General features: G+C 34.4%; 1 protein-coding gene across 1 annotated transcript in view; it reads left to right on the top strand.

Annotated features, from left to right (window-relative positions):
- The window catches only part of LOC149782244 (uncharacterized), a 577,549-nt gene that overhangs the window by 307,823 nt on the left and 245,803 nt on the right, over window positions 1–23,923 (top strand). The window contains exons 115-121 of the mRNA XM_089935097.1: window positions 36–200; window positions 4,748–4,963; window positions 12,583–12,753; window positions 13,896–14,051; window positions 17,550–17,759; window positions 17,965–18,007; window positions 20,857–21,020. Of these exons, the coding sequence (XP_089791223.1) occupies window positions 36–200; window positions 4,748–4,963; window positions 12,583–12,753; window positions 13,896–14,051; window positions 17,550–17,759; window positions 17,965–18,007; window positions 20,857–21,020 (1,125 nt within the window). The remainder of the gene's footprint in view (window positions 1–35; window positions 201–4,747; window positions 4,964–12,582; window positions 12,754–13,895; window positions 14,052–17,549; window positions 17,760–17,964; window positions 18,008–20,856; window positions 21,021–23,923) is intronic.

Raw genomic sequence — 23,923 nt, 5'->3', positions numbered from 1 at the left:
TATTATTATTATTGTTATTATTATTATTATTATAGGCTTTTCCATAGTTAAATGGTCAGCAATGAAGGCAGTAGCGTTGTTTCAGCCTCTAAAAGGATACCAAGAATTAGAGCTTTTCCAGGAACTTGGAATTGGAGGTTACCTCTTGGACCAGCAATGCAACTACAGTGCTTTGGTGGACTCCAATAATTGGAGAAATGGCAAGTTTTCATTTCTTAGTTCCATAGCAGTTTAATGTCTCCTTCCCTTAGCTATACATCAGTGATAACTACTTCTTCTTTGTTACTTTATCAGCTGCTGCTTACCTGTTTTTTCAGAAACAGCTCTAGTAATGCATGTAGAAAATACGGATTTCCAGGTATTAATTTCTAACCTTGTTTTGGAGGGTCAGAAGGTATAAAATTGCATAGCATGTGAAAGGGTTAACAGGGCAGGTATACAATTGTATAGCATGTGAAAGGGTTAACAGGGAAAGGTATAGACTTGTACAGCATGTGAAAGGGTTAACAGCATATGAGCACGATCAATGGTTTCCTTGCTTAAAATTGTTTTAAGGTAATCATTTTGATAAAATCCTTCCATATAAAAGAAAATGTGTGTTCTGAAAAGATAGAAGGTAATTTACTTTTTATCCTGTAGGAATGCACATTTTGATTTATTTGGGAAGAACAATATGTCAAACAAAAAGTTAACACACACAAGATAGAGGTGGACACAGTATCCATTTAGGTATCACCCAACTAATTGAATTCCTTTTATAATGCCTTCATTTGTTTCTACAGTTTTGACAAAATTCATTGAATTATTGCAGGATCCAGTACATCAGGAATATTTTTAATAGCTTGGACAAAACAAATCAGAAACTCGGCATATGTTAGTTTGCATTTACTGGAAATAGTTACATTGGAATGAAATGACTCAGACTTTTAGTGCAAGTGAACTTCAGAATCTGCCAAATCAAAGTCTGTTTGCTTTGTCAGCCAACATAATGTCAAGCTGAACACAAAAAACATATTTTCTTTTATTTAGGCTTTAATATTTCTTTCTATTGAATATAATTAACATTTTTCACAAGTTAGAAAAATTCCAGAAAAAATCAGAAAATTCTTAATGATTTTGTAAGGGACTAAAAATAGGATGCAATAACATTTCACTGCCTTATTGTCTTGGTACCTTTATTATGCAGCTATTTTACAATTATTAAATAGTACATATTTATATATATTTGGCATTTCTGGGTCTTGCTGTCTTCTCCATGGAGTTAGTTGTGATAAGATGGTAGAGAATCATGTATTATCTATGAGACAGAATTGCCAGTATGACTGAGTGACATCTAGGAGCAGAATCAACAGTACTAATGAGTGACAAAATTGTCAAGGCCGAACAGCCGACATGCACTACCTGTGAGACAGAATCGCCAGTATGACTGAGTGACATCTAGGAGCAGAATCAACAGTACTAATGAGTGACAAAATTGTCAAGGCCAAACAGCCGACATGCACTATCTGTGAGACAGAATCACCAGGATGACTGAATGACATAATTATCATGGCAGAATTGCTGAATGTTTGTGGCAGACTTGCCAGTATGACACAGGCTGACATACTAAAAACAAATTAAATTTCCTTGACGTGTGAGCTTTATGTAATACATTTCTGCTTAGTTACTATAGAATGAGCGTACAGTGCATAGTAATCATAATATCACACAGCAGTTGTAGAGGTAATGTGTGTGTGTGTGTGTGTGTATGCTGATGAATTAGCTCACAACAAAGCATTCTAGTTCTTGACATTTATTTCAAGACGTATAATTATAATAATACATCAACTGTCTGTTTCCTGCTGTCTATAACAAATTCTTAAATAGTTTCGTTTGGTCCACACATATTATGTAGAATTCAACCATTTCTGCTGTTGGCATTTTGAAGCAGATTAAAACTTATTGATATCCACTGAGTACAAGAGAAGACTTTTATTTATGGTCATCATTCTACTGCACTGATCACTATAACTCTTTCCCAAATGAAACTGACCAACTAAATTAACTGACCAGCAAACTTAACTCCACCCTCTCATCCCCGTGACTGTCATATACCTTTATATTCCAAGTTTCTTACTGACATTCACTAATCAACCAATTACAAATTAAGGCCATAGATAATTTTCCAATTAGTTAACTCGGAGAAAATAGGAATTATTTTGCTTCCAAACAAAGAGTTCCGTATGTGTCTGTTACCATCTGTACACCTTACAGGTAACTTGATCACATGAGGATTTAATAATATGATCTGTGTGTGTTGGGCATTTGCTTCTTCATTTGAAATTTCAAACCTCCTGCCTAGCACAAACCCCTACAGTTACCACTGGTCTGCAGGTTTTTTAGCTAACATTGGCATACATGTGGGACTTTGTCATCTAATACCGATTATGTAGTATGGCAGCTAACATTGGCATGCATGTGGGACTTTGTCATCTAATGCCAATTATGTATCTAATATCGATTATATGTAGTATGGCAGCTAACATTGGCATGCATGTGGGACTTTGTCATCTAATGCCAATTATGTATCTAATATCGATTATATGTAGTATGGCAGCTAACATTGGCATGCATGTGGGACTTTGTCATCTAATGCCAATTATGTATCTAATATCGATTATATGTAGTATGGCAGCTAACATTGGCATGCATGTGGGACTTTGTCATCTAATACCGATTATGTAGTATGGCAGCTAACATTTGCATGCATGTGGGACTTTGTCATCTAATACCGATTATGCTGTATGGCAGCTAACATTGGCATATATGTGGGACTTTGTCATCTAATACCGATTATGTATTATGGCAGCTAACATTGGCATACATGTGGGACTTTGTCATCTAATACCGATTATGTAGTATGGCAGCTAACATTGGCATACACGTAGAACCTTGTCATAGAACACTGATTATGTGGTTTGGCATACATGTTGGACCTTGTCATGGAACACTGATTATGTTGTATGGCAGCTGACAATTGCATCCATGTTGGACCTTGTCATGGAACACTGATTATGTAGAACCGCTCCAGTGGCCTAGTGGTTAGAGCATCTGCCTCAGTTGCGGGAGGTCATGGGTTTGATCCCTGGCAGAGTCATATGAAAGACTAACAGCTGCCTCGCTTGGCACCCAGCATTAAGAGGTTAGTGTTAGGACTGGTTGGCCTGGTGTCAGGATAATGTGACTGGGTGGGACATTATGCTACATATCTGCTGCCTGATGCCCAAATGCTAGACATCACTATAAACTGCCACATTGCAGACATCATAGCAATATGACTGCAAAATTGTTAAAGCTACATTAAGAATCCAAATCACACACACACACTGATTATGTGGTATGGCAGCTAACACTGGCATGCATGTGGAACTTTGTCATCTAATACCGATTATGTAGTATGGCAGCCAACAATGTCATACATGTGGAACCTTGTCATGGAACAATGATTATGTAGTATGGCAGCTAACATTGGCATACATGTGGGACCTTGTCATCAAACACTAATTCTGTTGTATGGCAGATAGTTATACCCAGCTGCCCACATCTGGTGTACAGAACTGAGTGCTGTGCTAGCATTAGCTAGAAACTGTCATCTTAATAACATTTTGCATATTAGAAACTGTCATCTTAATAACATTTTGCATATTAGGAACTGTCATCTTAATAACATTTAGCATATTAGGAACTGTCATCTTAATAACATTTAGCATATTAGGAACTGTCATCTTAATAACATTTAGCATATTAGGAACTGTCATCTTAACTCATTAACCCTTGAACCAAATAGCTAGGTATTTCCCTACAGCATACTTGCAGAGAGATCACCTAGAGCAGTGTTAGCTTTACCAGTGCCTGTATCCCTGAGACTTGCTGAGAGTACTTGGCTTGCGTATTTTTGCAGAGGGGGCTACCTGCAATACATTTAATTAAGCTGAAATTTGGAACAGCAGTTCTCAATAAAATTACATAATGGTATAAATTTCATGCTACATGCAGAAATAACACTCATGCATAAAGGTAAAAATAAAAGATTTACTTACCAGTTTGTTTCTCTTGCCATGAATAATCCATAAAATCCTTTATGAATTCACACTGAATAATTAACACTATCAACACAAGAAATTAATTATATTTTATGTACACAGAAATTCCACTTGTTATCTCTGAATACTCTGTCAGAGTCTGTCACGTAAAAGTCTACTTCCAGTGACTGATTCTCATAATTTTCATCATTTTCAAATCTAAATATTTCCACTGTTTCTGCTGCTATTGATGTCAAATATTTTTCCTTTGTTCAGCAATGTTCACTGTATCTGTGTAAGCTAAAAACAATTTGGTTAAATTGCCTGCATAATTAGGAAATGGCTTGAAATAAACCAATGGTTTGCACTTATTTACCTTGTCATGCGGGATACAGGCCTAGACTAATACTGCCACTCAGACTCAGTGCCTGTGATACAAGCTAGGGAAACTGAGCCATGTTACTGTGGCAAGCCAGTAACATGTGAACAAGTGTCAGTGAGTACTACCAAACTAGTATTCAGCATTTAATAACATAATTTATATCTTTTTAAATTATTACATAACTATAACTTTCCCCATGTTCCACTCTCTTATAAACATGCTATGTTTATTTCCATTTTCAGTTTATTTTATGATTGTAATAGCAAAAATTGGAAGAATGATTTATTTCTACTTTGCTATTTAGATTGTCCTGCAAACATTTCTCTGGCCAGTCTTCAGAACACTTCAGCGATGTGTCGTATTTCTGCGACATGCTTGTCTGTATCCTGCTGCCTTACTGAGTCTCGTATACACAGGAACTATTTCTTCTCATTGACCTTTGACCCTTGTGACTTCCAAATGACCATCACAATTGAGAAGTTAAAGGTCACAAACAAGTGGTTCACTGACTATGAATGGGGTAAGATTTTTCAAACTGTCTTTGACTCTTTCTGCATAGAGCTGAAAAAAATTTTTTTTCCTTTGAAAGTTTGACAATGGTAGTAATAATAATCCATTAGAATTTTAATTGATGAAACCATTACAAGGAAGTTGATTCTTATATAGTGAAAGTTAAAAGTCTCTAACACCTTACCAACAATAACAACAATAAAAATAACTTGCACAGGGAAAAATGTGCAGATTCTGCATCATTAAAACTGTTTGTGTTGCTGTGAATGAAGCAATTGTAATGTAATAGCATTACCTTGATCTTGTATCTGTTTTGTGACCAGTCTAGTGCACTTCAACAAACACTGACTTTTAAAGTTAGATTAAGATCTGAGAATCGTTTTCTTATTGGGAATAAATTGAAGAAATACATTTTCAGCTACTACAAATTTTGTTTCTGCATTCCTTTTTCCACAAGTTAAATAATATTTATCTGCTTTGAATGCATACCAGGGACAGGGGCAGAATTAACAACATCCCTTTGAGTGCCTTAATCCCAACCCTGGCAGCTTTTTTCTCTCTTTCTGTTAGAGGAAAAAATAATTAACTTCAGTTTCTATTAAAAAGGCTATTACTATATGATTTCTGACATTTTCAGGCTTCATGGCAATGGAATATTGATCATGATAAATATTTATAATAATAATGATAATGATAATAATGGCTTTATTTAGGGAAATTACCTCAATTCATTACAGTAACAAACCTTCCTGGAGGCCGTCTGTTATGACTGCACAATAGAAAGCATAATGTGATGAAACTTTAATTTACACTAAAGAATTGAGTTATTCTGAAAATCAGAAAATTTTCAAGCCAGTAACATGTAAACAAGTGTCAGTGAGTACATTAGCATATATAAAATATCATATTGTATTGAAAAATGTGAAATACATGTATAAACAGAGAAAAGTAGGTATTTATATTACTTGGAGCTGTTTGTTATATTACTTGGAGCTGTTTGACTATCTTATGATTTCATTGATTTAAGACATTGATTATGAAAAGAAAAAACTCTAGGAACCTGCCTTATGTCCCCAGGTATGGTGTTCCAGTATATTGAAAGCTTTTTGAATAAATCCTCCTTTTGCTTTGGTATAATGTAATTTTTAATTCTAACAGACTTTAAATTTGGAGTACAATCAGCATCTCTTCGGTGAAAGATTTTCCTTAGGTTGGTTTTTCTAGGCACTTTATACATAAATTTGGTCTTTCTAGAGAATATTTTTTTATACATTGGTAAAAGTTTTATAGAATTCATTGCATCCTGTAAATTGTCTATTCACTGAGTTAGAATTAAATGGAATGCACTCTTTTGGAGTCTTAAACATTGTTATTTTTAAATTAGAATCATTAACTTTTTCTCATACATTTGTTTAATGTGAATAGACTGAGTTAAAGTGATATCTTAACAAATAGACTAAGAACTGTGGCATAATTGGTCATATTAAGATTAATAATTTCAAACAGAACTTGGAGTTTGTCGCTATCTAGCCTTGCTCTAGCAGGGCTTTGTTTTGTTGTTGTGCTTATACTGTTTTTCAAGCACCATACATTAAGTTTGTAAATAGCAAGTTCTTTTTATGTTCAGTTGTGGTTTTAACCAATTCGGGTAGTGTTGCATCATCTCCATCAAGGAAGGTGGAGGAAATTGAATCTCCTATCTTAAGGGGGCAAGTCATTAGTAAATAGAATAACAGAGGTCTGAAGACAGAGCCCATGTGGTACTCCACAATTAATATTTTTACTTGCAGAAAGGTGACCCTTCAGGGAAACCTTTTTCATTCTTCTAGTTAAGTGAGAAATAAACCAGTTGAGGGAGTTTTCATTTCATTAATACATTTTTAGCTTTTCTGGCAAAACTTCATGGGCAACAAGATCAAATTTCTAAAAAAAATCAACCATAATAGTGCTAACCATTTCTTCTTTACCATGTGCTTGCAGCTGTTTATACATCTGTTGTAATAGATGTGAGTGCAGTTTCACATGAGTAATTCTTCAAAAGCCAGACTGATTACCATCAGTATAAGATTATAAGTGTTCAAATAGTTCATAAAGGAACCATGAGCATGGAAGACTGGGAAGGATAGAGATTGGTATATTGCTATTTACATTATTGTTTGTTGCAGCTTAAGGTTATGGAGGTACCTTGGCAGTTTTTCAAGCCTGTGGAAATTTATTAGACCTAATACATATACTGTGATCACAAAGAAAAGTGAAGCTGCTTTGCTCTAGTCATATGTAAAGTCCTGTAGCTCTACTGGCATCCATTTTTTAAGATGTACTTTACTTTAACACAAGCTCAGGACTTGTATCCTAAATTTCAAACTTAATGTCATTTTCAGAAATAAAATGTGTGAGTTCAGGATAATCAGAGAAAATTTAGGTTCTTGAAGTTTTTTAGCAATTTGAATAAAAAGGTCATTAAATTTATTTATGAGATGACTTGGATCATCTATATAAATGTCCTCATCATTGAGGCTTACATTTTAGTTTTGCAGTTCCATGTGCCAAACTGGTAAAAACTCTCCAAATAGCTTTAGTGTTATGGTAGTTCCATGTGCCAAACTGGTAAAAACTCTCCAAATAGATTTAGTGTTATGGTAGTTCTGTGTTCAACCAGCACTTTTTATGGTGTGCTCTTTATTCCCCAAATTTTATATTTTTCATGATTTTTTCCAGATTTTACATGGTCTCCTCACTTCATTGCCAGGGATGCTCCGGCTTGGCTGGTGTTGTTGCTTTATAGTGTTTTTAAAGGAGCATATTTGTTTAATGTGTCCGTACAAGGATCAAAAACATCATCATCTTCAACAATTTGGATTGTATTCAGATCTTTTAGAAATTGATCAATATTATCAGAGTTTGAAAAGCTCTACCAGACATAATCAGACATCTAGCCAATCTTTACAAGAATAAACCAAATCCCTCACCATTTCCAAATTGGAATTTCATGGGTTTTGACTTGGCTCAGTTCAGATCAAATTTGAGCATTTAGCCAGATCCTTGCTTAAGGTACTATCATACAAAACATGCTTTCTGATAGTCTTGTTATGGTAATGCAGAGGGAGTAAATTGCATACGCTTTCAGTGGACCCAAACTATCTCTTAAAAGTTAAGATCGGATGCGTGCATGGTCCAAATGATACAGTAAGACCTTTTAGCCTCACTTTGATAGAACCAGGATGTAATATAATAAACACTGTTGGCTAGTATGCACAGTCAACCATATCAACCTTTTATCTCTGAATTTAGCTTTGCAGAGACTAAATTTGAATCTATTGGCACTTAACCAGATGACCATTTGACCTAGTTGAGTGTCAGTAATTTAGCACCTTCACTGGATTTGCCAGTAAAGTTGATTGGTAAGAAGAGTTCAGTGCTCTTAGATGGGTAAAGTTGTTATGGATCACATGACTGTCGATTTTGTTGCTCACAAGTTAGGTAAAGCAGGCTGCTATTTATATAGAGATTCCAACCATTTTTCCCTTGAAAGTTGTCCATGGTAGAGGTAGGACTCTCAGCATTCCCTCCTCCTATTACTCTTGTCCCTAATGTTAATGTGATTAGGAATTTGTAGTTGTAGTGTATAGTGTTTCTCCAAGAGGATTTATCCAATCACATTATGATAAAACCCTCCTTTATTCAAATGTGAGCATAATATTTTGATGTATCACACTTTAAAATTGATGCTACCAAGCAGTGATCCATGGGTCATGTAATGGATAAGAATTTCTTCCCTTTGACTCTAGTGTATGTATGTATGTATGTATGTATGTATGTATGTAGAGAGAGAGAGAGAGAGAATTAGAAGTTTTTTCTTTTTGTGGGAAGACTGGATTTAGGAGGTAGCAAGCTTATTTTGCTAATGGTAATGTCATCCAGTAAATATTTTCAGATAAATATAATGTACTGAAAAAGTTTGATTTAAAAATACATTGATTTCTTTCGTTTTCCATTTTTTAGGTAAGAGTGAGAATTTTGCCCTGAATGGAGTTCTGAGGATGGGGTAAGTTGTGCAGACTTGATATTATTGAATGTGCAATGGAAGTGGATGCATAGTGTTGCTGTTAAATTTGAAAATTAAACCTATGTTGTCTGTTTTGTGGTCAGACAAAAATACTGTTAGACATTACTTCTGGAGCAACTGGACTTTGTTAGTAAAACGTCCTCATATACATCTATCATTCCATTCCCTCCCTGTTTCCACCATTCATCCTGATTCACTTCTCGAAGCAGTCCAGATGCATCCTCAATAGTACAACCTTAAAGAGAGAATCAAACAAGTCCCCAAATGTAATAAAAAGTGATACAAATATAGCTGTCACCATCGGGTATTTAACCCATTAAATCAATTGCAGTCGGGCACACATTACACTAAATATTTGAACTAGCTAGGCTGGTATATGTGGTCTTTTATACATCAGCCATTACAAAGGATGGTCTACTCTGCATCTGCATGCAAAAGTTATGTACTAATGAAATTGAAGCTGTATTTTTGAGGGAAAAACAAAAAATATCCATTGTGTAGAAAACATTTCAGATCTTGTTATGCTCTATTTCCTTGCCCCCACTATACGTGTTGCCCATATTCTTCCAGTCATTCATCATGTCACGTATGTTACAAATTCTCTTTCTGCTCAATGACGTTTAAAAGGACTTATGGATTAAAACAAATATTTATTTAGGAAGACCTTGATCAAGTTATATTTTCAAGATGTGAAATTTTGATTTATGGCTCCTATCTGATTTAGAACTTCTTTGGTAATATTGAACCAGTGTTCCTTCAGTTTGCATCATAATATCATAGACATCCATGCCATTTGAATACAGGCCCATTTCCATTCATGTCATTTGAATACAGGCCCATTTCCATTCATGCCATTTGAATACAGGCCCATTTCCATTCATGCCATTTGAATACAGGCCCATTTCCATTCATGTCATTTGAATACAGGCCCATTTCCATTCATGCCATTTGAATACAGGCCCATTTCCATTCATGTCATTTGAATACAGGCCCATTTCCATTCATGCCATTTGAGTACAGGCCCATTTCCATTCATGCCATTTGAGTACAGGCCCATTTCCATTCATGTCATTTGAGTACAGGCCCATTTCCATTCATGTCATTTGAATACAGGCCCATTTCCATTCATGCCATTTGAGTACAGGCCCATTTCCATTCATGTCATTTGAATACAGGCCCATTTCCATTCATGCCATTTGAGTACAGGCCCATTTCCATTCATGTCATTTGAATACAGGCCCATTTCCATTCATGTCATTTGAGTACAGGCCCATTTCCATTCATGTCATTTGAATACAGGCCTATTTCCATTCATGTCATTTGAATACAGACCCATTTCCATTCATGTCATTTGAGTACAGGCCCATTTCCATTCATGTCATTTGAATACAGACCAGTTTCCATTCATGCCATTTGAGTACAGGCCCATTTCCATTTATGTCGTTTGAATACAGGCCCATTTCCATTCATGCCATTTGAATACAGGCCCATTTCCATTCATGTCATTTGAATACAGGCCCATTTCCATCCCTGTCATTTGAATACAGACCCATTTCCATTCATGTCATTTGAATACAGACCCATTTCCATCCATGTAATTTGAATATGGGCCCATTTCCATTCATGTCATTTGAATACAGACCTGTTTTCATCCATGTAATTTGAATATAGGACCGTTTCTCATCAACAGTGATGTTCATTCATCTAGTTGCTGTTTTAGATTCAGCATACAGCAGCTACTGGCAGAGAAGAACTACCTGCTTAACCTGAGGATCACATCTTCTCTAGATGCCTTAGGAGTGGGAGATGTCATAGCCAGTGTTTTCCGTGAGACCAGACTCCCAATGAATTACACATGCAGCTGGAATAAACCTTTCACTGATGCAGGTAGAAATATCATGAAAAAATGTATTCATCTTCAATATTTAATGAAGAAAAAAAAAGTGCTATCATTTTTTCTGCGTGTTTTCAGACAGCAAAAAGTAAATAGTTTTTAATGTTAAGGAAACCTCACCGATTCATCTTATTCAGTGTCCAAAAATAAATGAATGAAAAATCCAAGCACAGACAATCAAACCCACACATGCAACATTAGGCTGTCCATGCAATGAGAGGAATGCAAAACTGCATCAATAGCTCCAATTGTTCACATAATTTATAATTAAAAAGCAAAAATAAAATTAAATATGATAGTAAATCTTGTTTGTAATTTTCCAGATAATTTAAGCAGTAGTTTATTTTTGGAAGTAAGTGGGAGACATCATGTTGGCCCTGAATATTACTAACAGAACCTAAGAACTGATTCCATTTTGTGTGGCCTGGTAACAAAACTTGTACAATACGAAAAGTAAGCTGTTTTGATTTCAGCGTTTATAAATTCATAAGAGTGGTCAAGTGGTCTAAAGCGCCTCTGTCTGTGGGTTGAAGTCTCAGGCTGAACTAACAGGAATATGTGAGAAAGCTTGCCAGTAGGTTCTCATGGGTCGGTGGTTCTTCCCGGGGTTTCCCAGGGTTCTTCTTCCACCAATTATACTGGCCGCCATGTATAGCCTATTTTGTGCTGAAAAATGGTGTTAAACCCTTCAACAACAACAAAAACATAAAACACATGAAATAAGGTTCTGACTTTGTGTTATTTTTCTTTTCTTTTTTTGTTTTAAAATATATATTATTATCACTGAAACCAATACATCATGACTGGTACATGACCTAGTGTAGGTTTTAGTACTATTCACATTGGAAGTGTTAAACAAAAATGTTTCAGCACAGTGACTTGGAATTTTAATTGGGTTTCTCTTTTATAAGGGGTAACATGTTTTTCTAATGTTTGGTTTATTTTGAATTTTTTTCCACAGATTATTAATATAGTTTTAAACAAATGTTAGTCATTATATCATGGTTAGCAATCAGATGAACAGTGAAATGTGAATCTCACATTTTTGACAATGGGACTCGTACATATAAGTCATCAGAGTTATTTCAAATTAAATCCAAAATATGGTATTAATCCCATATTATTGTATAACCACACTTGTGTCAGCTAACATAAGTGCATACTAAAATTCTTTTGAATGATGTCCAAACATTAATATGCATGAAAACTTCTTTTGGACAAAAATTGTGTTGGTGTCCGAAAATATATGTACAGAAAATGAGGTAATGAATAAAATACTGCTTTATGCCAACTTTTTAAAATAAATATCTTGCTTTGTATGATAAATTGACTAGTGCACTCATTCTGGCAAGTGGTTGATGTTTATTGACAAGTGGATATTTTTCTGAACATAAAATTGTTGTTAAAGTAGAGTCTTAATTAGGCATATTCTTACCTTACATTGGTGATGTAACATAACTTGCATTGAATTGGTAAAATGAAAATGCTTTGAACTGGTATGATCCATAGGAAAATAAGTCAGTTCATGTCTTCATGCAATCTCTAGTTTACCATGGTTTCCACATGAAGTAAAAGTTTAATATTGACCTGTGATTCTGAGTTCTAAGAATTTTAACCCTTTTACAAGGACAATGTTCGTTATTTCTCAAAATTACCTTTCTTTATTAAGGTTTCTCGCTTGTAAATTGGAAGAAATCTCATGGGCTGGACAACATGGCACTTCCCTATTATGGACAATTGCAGCTCCTTGCTGATCTTGGTGTTGCTAAGTATCTCCTTGACAGCCCATGTCAAAGGTCAGCACAGAATCCTACTCAGGCCCAAGGATGGGATACTACAGGTAATGTGGTTTCTATGGCAACTGATTGTGGCAACTTTTATCCCTCACATGATGCATTACAGGGTGGTATTGCTACTGTTGTATCCGTCTGTCTGTCTGACTATTACCAATCTGTTTGTAAACATTTTCATTACAGAACCGTAACTATCAAACTAATGTAGAAAATAAAATGCCATTTAAGATAACAATGTGAAATTTTTTGGCATATATTAGATGGGTGTTTTGATATTCACAGTTCTTCAGTTTCAGTCTGACTCTAAGGATCACTATAATGAAAGCAGAAGCTGATACACCACACATGCTCTGTAGGAAGCTGGTGTGAACTATGTGGACATACTAGTTTGAAACATGGAAGTACTGAGAGAGAAAAATGTGGGGGAGGGGCACAGTTGTGAATGCCTGAAACTGGCATATGGACACAACAGGACTGAAACAGCACACCATGCAATAAATGTTGAAAGTACTACTGGGAAAGTAGATGGTAATTTTTGTTTCCAGAATAGCATAAAGTTAATCTCAGCATCTGCAGTGGAACATACATCATTACCCAAAAGCCATGTCTGTGTTATGAATGTAAACATCTAAAAAAATTAGTTACATTTTTTTTCCCAGCAATGACATGATGTCTGGGGAGAGACATAGAGGGTTACATCTAGAAGCATAGAAGGATCATTGTTGTATGGATCAGCTACATTAAGTTCCAACTTTAAACAGGTCACAAGATATAGGTTAAATTAAGAGTTAAATGTACATATAATAAATCTTGCAAATGAGGCCAATCTCATCCTGGCACTCACTGCCGAATGAAGACGGAATCTGCCTAAATGGATAGATTGGAACGAGACTTGGGAAATTGTACGGTTGTGAAAAGTGATTGTTACCTGTATCTTGAACCAGAAAAAGTAGGGACTAGATCTATAGGGACACTGAAACTCAAGAAGTCTGACACTGAGGATTGCAATGATGAAACCAGCTGATACTTGATACATCTGCCATAGGCAGCAGGTATAAGCATATGGTCGTAATGGTTCAGAGGTGACAACATTGGGGCAAAAGCAAAATTATGAATTCCTGAAACTTGCAATGGCCTAAAGGAAGTGAAGGGATCACTGAGACTGTGTTACAGTGTGACTGTATTGAAGATTGTAATGAAGCAAGGGCATCTACTGTGTTACAGTGTGACTGTATTGAAGATTGTAATGAAGCATGGGCATCTACTGTGTTACAGTGTGACTGTATTGAAGATTGTAATGAAGCATGGGCATCTACTGTGTTACAGTGTGACTGTATTGAAGATTGTAATGAAGCATGGGCATCTACTGACAATTATGATTGAGATTCAGATGACATTGAAAAGAGATTACCTGACTCTGAACAGTCAGTGTGTCAGAGATTGTTTTGATGCATATAATTGAATTCAACCTGACAAGGTGGTAATAGCTAAATATATAATCCATGATATTTCTTTGACATGTATGTTTGGAAATAAAGTGCACTTGTTTTTAATGACCAGCCACCTGAAAATCTAGCACCAACCAGCAGTGTTTATTGTCTGTTGTTCAAATGATTATTACTGGAGTCCAGTATATACTTCTGTTTGGAAAATACTTAAATGGGTCAAACTATGTGTTTTCGAATCATTCTCAAAAGTTGGCTTGTCAGAGATTGCTTAGATGCATGTCACTGATTTCAAGGGAAAATTGGATGACATGAAAGCGGAAACAGACATGTAAATGGACACAACACTCTCCAGAAGAAAACAGAGTGATTTTATTGACATTAGAATATTTCGTTGACTGACTCTGTGTTTTACCGTATTTTCTTACAGGTTTTGATGCTAAAATCCACATAAAAAGTTGAATTTTAATTTAAAATGCAGATGAAAGAAAAATGTTTTGATGAATCCCAACATGATTAAAATTAACAGTTTTATTCTTGGCTATTTAATTTTTTTGTTTAAGGTCTTTTGCTTAAAGATTACTCTTTCTGAAGAGTCTAGCCATTTCCAAAACTCTTCTTTGTCTGTAAATTTACCTATTGTATAGATGCAGAAATATGTCACATGTGATATGGAACATTGTATTGTCAAGAGCTGTGAATCCATGAGTGACCATAAAAAGAGGAACTTCTTTTTATCATTGTAGTAATGTAACTGTAAATTGCATTGGCATTGAATGAAAAAAACAAAATAACAAAAAAACAACATGCAAATGGTTTTTGCTTTTAAAAATATAAAATATAAAGAAAATCTACTGTTTTTTAGTAGATATGTAGAAATATTTCACTCAAAAAATTTAAACATTTTTATAGTCACTCAGGGCTTCACCACAAATGACAATGCAATATTCTACTTCACTAATAGATTTTCTTTTTATTTTATATTTTTTAAAAACAGAAATATTGTCAATTTGCATAGATCTTTTCCATTCTGTGCCAGCTTGTTTAATTGTTGCAATACTACATCGATGAAAACAAGTTCCTAAATTTTACATTAATTTTAGGAGAGCAACATTTTACAAAATATAGCTTATAATATCATGCCTTAAATAGTGTATTTTGTCAAAAGTGTTTTCATGTGAAGCAATTTTTGTATTTGTTAAAACATTTCATGCATGGATTGATACTGATGGGGTGAAGTAATGTATGCGAGAGAGTCAACAGTTTATACATTTTAAGATCTTTACATCCTAATGTGGATGGAGGGAAAGAGAAGGAGCAGAAGAAGAAAAATGAAATAGGCCTAAACACGAATGTTCAAGTTTGAATATCATTTATTAAGGTCAGATATATTTCCTTAGTGGAAGAAAGTAACACAGATGTACAAGTTTATCATTTATAAGGTCACATATATTTCCTAATGGAAAAAAAGTAACATGGATGTACAGGTTTGAATATCATTTATTAAGGTCAGATATATTTCCTTAGTGGAAAAAAGTAACATGGATGTACAGGTTTGAATATCATTTATTAAGGTCAGATATATTTTCCTTAGTGGAAAAAAGTAACATGGATGTACAGGTTTGAATATCATTTATAAGGTTATATAGATTTCCTTAATGAAAAAAACAAATAACACGGATGTACAGGTTTGAATGTCATTTTTAAGGTCAGATATATTTCCTTAATGCAAAAAACGTAGTTCCTAAAGTGATATCACCACTGAGCTGATATCATCTTTTTCATTAACTCACTATAAATATCTGTATCTAGTTGTATCTGTATTATATATCTTTCCTAACTACATATCGTTTTGTACTATTTACATACATTTTTCTTAAACTATTTTTATTGTCGAGATTGTCTTATAGTGTAAACAAAAATATAAAGTTATACATACATTTATTTATTTTAACTGGGGCATTTTTTACTTGTGATTTTTGTTGTCATTTTTCAGGGTTAGTTAGAAGCTCACAAGGTTAAGTTCAATCATCCAGTCATCTTGACCAGTATGTGTGTGTGTGTGTGTGTGTATATATATATATATATAGATACACAGTAGTCCCCCCTTGAATGCCCCCCCGACCAGCGGCCACCTGCTTCTTGCAGCCAGATTCACTTGGCACAGACAAGTTTGTGTTCAAACGTACCCCTCAAGAATGGCCATCCCTCTAATGTGACCAGCGGCCAGCATATTAGTACAAAAATGTAAAATGTTCCCCTCACAGGCAGCCATTTTTTATTTCAGATGTATCCAAAACCAATAATTATTTCATGTCATGATGTAATTTAAGTAATCAGATTATCTCTATCATCGATACATGTCTCCCAATGTCAAGTTTCCATTACTGAAAGAAGTGTTGACTAAAGTACATGTAGCACTAAGATTAATATTATATTCTTATCTATAAAACTGGTGTTTACAGGAAATGGGCTCAATAATGTTTTGGGCTTCACACATCTATCAAGTTCTTCTCTCTGATGATTACAACCAGACGTAATTGTCAAGATCATAACAGGGTCGGCATAGGCTAAAAACAGATTTTGCGCATTAACACACACTCAAAGAAATTGAACAAAACAGGGTACCAGACAAAGACTGAAAAATCATTTGACAGCACATTTATCACTTCCTTTATGAAGAAGGCTTTCGTCCACTCTACAAAAGTTTCGTCTGCATAATTAAATTGCATACAGTTAGCAACATCCGAATAAACATGTCATCACATAAATGGAGACATATTAGTTCAGAAGAAAGCCAGTTATTCTACTCAACGATATTGGGTCATGTGGGGAGGGGGAACTTGCCCAAAATGTTTTTTGTAGAAAAGACTTGAATAAACAATGTCATAACCTATAAGGAGGTTATTCAGCAGCAGTGGGAAAATGGAGCAAATGGAAAGTGAATTATATATGTACCAAGATTTAAATGACATTTTTGAATGGTTTTGCAATGTGCATGACAAAAATATCTGCTCGCATATCACTCGTACGCCAAGAATAAGAACTATTAATGTATATTTAGTTAAAATAAGTCTATTATTATAACAAGAAGAACCTTTTAATAACTAATGTTACTTTTAAACGAAGACATTAAGTGAAGATCTTAAATACTTTGAAGTATGTAGCTTTCTTACTTTATATTATTACATATACTTCTCACACAAAATTTAGTCCTGCTCTGGAAAGACCACTCGCCTAATGGGGACACTTTACTGGTGCAGATGGGGTGGACCACTATATATATATACATATATATATATATATATATATATATATATATATATATATATATATATATATATATATATATATATATATTATTATTATTATTATTATTATTATTATTTTAATTGCAGCCTGCACCCGCCAGAATGTGACTGTGAAAACCATAAATCAGACATCATGCTGGCTGAAAAATTACTGCACAGGGGTAGAATGTTGCATGAATGTTGACATTGTTGCCCGCACTTTCCACACTTATCTCTTTCTTGATGAATGTAACTTCAGTCTCAGAGTGGGAGTCGAGAAGCTACAGTTTGAAGTGAGATTATCAGAAATAGAATTTGGTGAGTCCAATTTCTAGCTAGATTTTACCTGTTATACTCTATTAACAAAGAAAAGAAGAAATGGATTTTATTTTTCTAGATCAAGTAGCTTTTGTTTCGTTATGATATCCACATGGGTTTTATACAAGGTCATTTTGTATGGGGGCTTTTTTATAGTCAAATACAACGCTATTAAATATTGATGTTCTTTTATTTCTTTTCCTAGGTGCTTCAAGAACAATATCACTTAATGGTTTCTTCAGGATGAAGTAAGTATTTTTGCTATTATTTTTAGACAAATGTAATTATTATTAGGGTAATCAATATTAGGGTAATTACTATTTGGGTAATTAATATTAGGGTAATTAATATTAGGGTAATAGTGAAAAGCATCATCTGCCTAACCTTTATGCTGCAAGTGCTATTGTGTTATTGATAATTGCATTAAATTCACTGTTGGAAGAAAAGACAGTTATTATTAAAGTAACTGTTAATAATTTGTGAAAAGATAAGAAATATTATCATTGTTGATGGGATTTTCACATTCTGAAGGTGTTAAATTAAATGTGGAAGAGTAGAATAATGAACTATGGTTTTTAATCGAACTTGTCAAATGTTTTTCTAATTGGTGTGAAAGAAAAGTCCAAATGGATATCAGGTTTGGGAAATTCAGTTCTCTTTCTACTTAATATTGTAACAGTAGCCTCAGATTTAAAAACTGTATTCATAAGTGTCCTTTTGTGATTTATCTTCCTAGGTTTGACATATTTTTTGTTGTATTTGTAGCACACCTGGCTGAAAGGCCAGGGGAGCTTAGGCCTCAAGGTAGATTAGTTTTTAGCTAGTTGTGTTACCTTCTTTAAATAAGGTCATTATTATTATTATTATGGCTCTTTGTTTGCAATGGGTTGTCCATTTTCAATCCCATATATGACATCAATAGTTATTGGTTACCTCTCATATGGGCACATATTTGTGGTCTGATTTTAAACTTGGAGTATCAGTTTATATCATTAAAATCTCGGACAAGTTCATAAGTGAGGAAAATCCATGCATAGTAACGAGGTGATCTTGTACCTGAGGGGCTAATCTAGTTACCACTCTTGGAGTCAAATTTCTTGTCACGTTTTGATGCTTGTATCATTAAAATCTTGAACGAGTTTATTAATGAGCGAAAATCACATGGTATGTAATCTTGTATCTGATTGGTTGAGTTTGTTACCATTGGAGGCTGTGTTTCTAGTCTGATTTTTATCAAACTTGTATCACCAGGATCTCAGATGACTTTGATAATAAGTGAAATTTGTTTATTAGTGATCTTGAATCTGATTGGCAAATTTGTTATCCCTTGGGAAGCCATATTTCTGATCAATTTGTAATCAAACTTGTAATATGGGTATATATGATCAGAAACTTTGACATTTTCAAAAATGAACTTGATCCAAACATTATAGTAAGAAAAGGTGTCACCTGGGTCTAACCTCTGCCTGGTCATAACACAGACTTATAAAATTGGTACTCGCAGCTGCCTTGCTAGGAGCTCAGTATTAAGAGGTTAGCATTAGGACACGTTAGCCTGGTTTCAGGATAATGTGACTGGGTGGGACATCATGCTACATATCTGTGACATGATGCCCTGCTGTTGGACAGCACTATAAACTGCCACATTGCAGACATCATAGTATAATGACTCAGATTAGGAAAGCTATGTTAAAAATCCAAAACGCACAACTTGTTACTCTCCTGTCAGCTTTATTTTCAACTGATTTTGATCATACATGAAATATATGCCGTGATCTTCAACATCGTGTGCAGGATCTGTAACAAGTGAGATGCACACATATTAACAAGTTGGTCATGCATTTGATTGGTGGAGCTTCTTACATCGCTGGATTCCATATTTCTCAACCATTTTTGATTCCGTTTAAAAATATTGGCTTATATCATCAAGATTTTGGATGGGTTTAATAGTTAGTGGAATCCAAGCTTATTAATGATGTAATCTAGTATTTGTTTTATGGAGCTTGTTACCACCCCATAAGCCTTATTTGCACTCTAATTCTGATCAAATTTGAAATATGTGTTTCTGTTATCAGAATCATGGACTGTTTCAGCAGTGAGCAAATTCAGTGCATATTAATGAGCTGATCTTGCATCAGATTGACTGGGTTTCTTACCGCTCTGAAAGCATTTGTTTTTATCTCTTGGTTTATTATCATCAAGATCTTGGTTGACTTTGATTATGAGCAGCCGTTGGTGCATATTAATACTTCCTTCATCTGTAGGAAGAAGATTTACCAGCAGATAGTAAAATCAGTAAAACAAAAATGATATTAAGTCTGGGAGATAGTAAAATCAGTAAAACAAACATGATATTAAGTCTGGGAGATAGTAAAAGCAGTAAAACAAACATGATATTAAGTCTGGGAGACATGAAAATCTGTAAAACAAACATGATATTAAGTCTGGGAGACATGAAAATCTGTAAAACAAACATGATATTAAGTCTGGGAGAGATGAAAATCAATAAAACAAACATGATATAAAGTTTGGGAGAGATGAAAATCAGTAAAACAAACATGATATTAAGTCTGGGAGAGATGAAAATCAGTCAAACAAACATGATATTAAGTCTGGGAGATAGTATAATTGGTAGAATCAGTGTGTTATAACGTTTTACCAGGTGATAGTAAAATCTGTTGAATCAACATAAGCTTGGGAGAGATGAAAATTTAAAATCAAAATGATATAAAGTTTTACTAGACGATATTAAAGTTGGTAAAATCAACATGATATGTAGTAAAATAGATCAAATGAACATGATATAAAATTTGTGAGATATGAAAATCAGTAAAATCAACATGATATTAAGTCTGGAAGATAGTAAAATTGGTAGAATCAGTGTGTTATAAAGTTTTACCAGGTGATAGTAAAGTCCGTAAAATCAACATGATATAAAGTTTGGGAGATAGTTTATGTGGGATATGCTCTTATGTGGTGTGCTCTGCTTAGTGAAATAGTCACTGATTAAGTTATGTAAGTCAGGTAATTGATATCAAGACCAGCTGGGTCTCTTGTTTTGTTTTATATCTTAACTTTATGAAATTTCTTTTCCTAGATATACTATATCTGAAGATCCAAAGCAAGGCTATCTATTTAGCCTCACTCTCCAGTTGTGCACAAGTAATTTGGGGGCCTGTGATTTGGAAGTTGAAGTTTTCAAAGATACATACATTGCCAGGACTGAATGTACCTACAATGAGAAGACATACCTCACTCCAGGTTTGTATCATTGCATGGTATTTCTCCTGTCACAAGTTGAGGAAGGTGATGCATGCACATTGTCATTGGCTTGCATATAAATAGTTGTCATCAGTAAATGTGATGTGCAGATTGGGAGAAGGGTTAAGTTTCAAATAAGTTGAATTAAATTACATCATTTCTGTTTTTGTTGGTAATGTAAACCCACCCATGCATCCTTTTCATACCTCAAAATATAATGTCCTTGATTGCCAAGTTGCCTTTTGGGGGAGATTATGGGGAGGAAAGCTTTGATGGGCTAGAAATGTTTTACCAGGAGATGATAAAAGACATAAAATGAACATGATATAAAGTATGTGATGGGCAAGAGACATCATAGTGATGGTCAAGACACAGCATTGTGATGGGCAAGACATGGCATTGTGATGGACAAGACATAGCGTTGTGATGGGCAAGACATGGCATTGTGATGGACAAGACAGAGCATTGTGATAGGCAAGAGACAGCATTGTGATGGGCAAGACAGCATTGTGATGGTCAAAACACATCATTGTGATGAGCAAGACATAGCATTGTGATGGGCAAGACATAGCATTGCGATTGGCAAGACATAGCATTGTGATGGGCAAGACACATCATTGTGATGAGCAAGACATAGCATTGTGATTGGCAAGACATAGCATTTCGATTGGCAAGACATAGCATTGTGATGGGTAAGACATAGCATTGTGATTGGCAAAACAGCATTGTGATGGGTAAGACATAGCATTGTGATGGGCAAGAAATGGCATTGTGATGGACAAGACATTGCATTGTGATGGGCAAGACATAGCATTGTGATGGGCAAGACATAGCATTAGTCAGAATTTTAATTTTTTTCAAATGTTGACTCAGGAGAATAAATAACCTACTTTTCAAATTACATAAGAACGAAGTGTTATTTTTCTACTGTAATACAGTGGAACCCCGCTATAACGCGATAATTGGGGTCCACAAAATTGGATCACGTTAATATCGGGGTTGCGTTAATGCAAGGTTTTACAGTATTTTACTTTTTTGAGAGAACAATTCATTGGCACATATACGTGTATTCATGTCTATGGTATATGATGAATAGGGTATCAACACCGTTTACTATCATGCCGTCGTGGCATTCAGTTCATCTATAATACATGTAATTCCATTGAAAAACTGTACACATATTTACAATATTCAGTATTTTTTCCCCTGATCATTGTATCTGAATTCAACGTCTAATATATAGCATGAACAGAGTATCAACACCGTTTACTTGCCATCTGATATCATACTGTTGGGGCTTGAAATTAATCCATAAAATATGTAATTCCATTGCAAAAATTGCATACATATTTAAACTATTCAATAATTTTGTCACACATTATGTGTCTGAATTCAATGGAAAAAAATTGACAGCAAAATTAGGTTAAGAAAGACGAAGCACATGTACAGTTCATTACGTTCCATGGTCTATGAACGGTGTCTGTAAATTTCATACTGCTAAAATTTTCTCATATGCGTTTGTGTGTAGATTTATTCATTGCATATTTCCATTAATTAACATTTGTACACCAATTCGTTTGAACGACTACAACAAGAATAATTACAAATCAACACGTTTTCAGCTTGCATATAACTTTTACTTCAGATTTTGTGACTATCGAAAGAAACGTGTGAAAACTACTATACTAATCATGGCGCAAAGTGCAGAGAACGATTTGCGTTTGTGAACTTGCTTTTCCATAATGGTAAAATATTTTTATAAAAAATAGGAAATTAATAACGAGTTTATAAACAAACACCATACCCATGTAAAACCCGAGAACTATGTGCAGTAGGCCTGCAATGGTCACGAGTCACTTTTGAAAAAAATGTAAAGCTGAACACATGTACAATTTCATACCCTTTCAATTTCCAGCTAATAAAACGGACATTATTTACTGGTCAACTGATTGCGTCTAATAACACCATGAAGCCCAGCAAACATTTTGACGGCTTTCGTTTTTTGATGTTTATTAAATTGTGAGAATCTTTATCAACCACCACATTGTCTGCTGCTTGTTTGTGTATGCACTTAAGGAAACACATGTTGGCTATTGTTTGAGCAGTGATGGTGTACAGAATTAATTGAAGACAATCACAGAGACGACTTACTGGCTTTTCTCATGGATCAGTTACAAGTAACATTTCCGATAATGTTTATTTTGGCATAACACTTCAAGAACCTGGTGAAATTATTGCATTTCAGAAGCCAAGCCACGATTGTATTATATTCGTATTCATACTCGAACTCTTCCCCAAAGTGATAATAAAACGTTTTACACATGATTTCTCTTACTTTTACAAAGTATTTTTCTGGGTACAAGAAAAATACATGTACATGTATTCAAAATTTCAGGAACCCCGCCATAATCATATTATATATCGTATTATACTCAAATTCATACACGATCTCTTCCCCAAAGTTATAATTTTTTTTTTTTTGCTCAAAGTGCTGAGAACGAATTGTGTTTGTGAACTTGCGTTACTATAACGGTAAAATATTTTTATAAAAAAATAGGAAATTAATAACGAATTCATAAGTAAACCCCATACCCATGTAAACCCGAGAACTAAGTGCAGTAGGCCTGCAATGGTCATGAGTCACTTTTATAAAAAAAAATTTTTAAAGCTGAACGCATGTACAATTTCATACCATTTCAATTTTCAGCTAATAAAGCGGACATTATTTACTGGTAACATGTCCGATAATGTTTATTTTGGCATAACACTTCAAGAACCTGGTGATTTTGTTAAATTTTAGAAGTTATGCCACGATCGTATTATATTAAAATTCATACTCGAACTCTTCCCCCAAATGATAATAACTGTTTTACACATTATTTCTCGTACTTTAAAAAAAAAAT

The sequence above is a fragment of the Sinohyriopsis cumingii genome, chromosome 15, assembly GCF_028554795.1.
Source record: "Sinohyriopsis cumingii isolate HCF-2022 chromosome 15, ASM2855479v2, whole genome shotgun sequence".
Lineage (NCBI taxonomy): Eukaryota > Metazoa > Mollusca > Bivalvia > Unionida > Unionidae > Sinohyriopsis > Sinohyriopsis cumingii.
The sequence above is the reverse complement of the archived record's forward strand: the minus strand, read 5'-3'. Positions and strand labels throughout refer to the sequence as shown.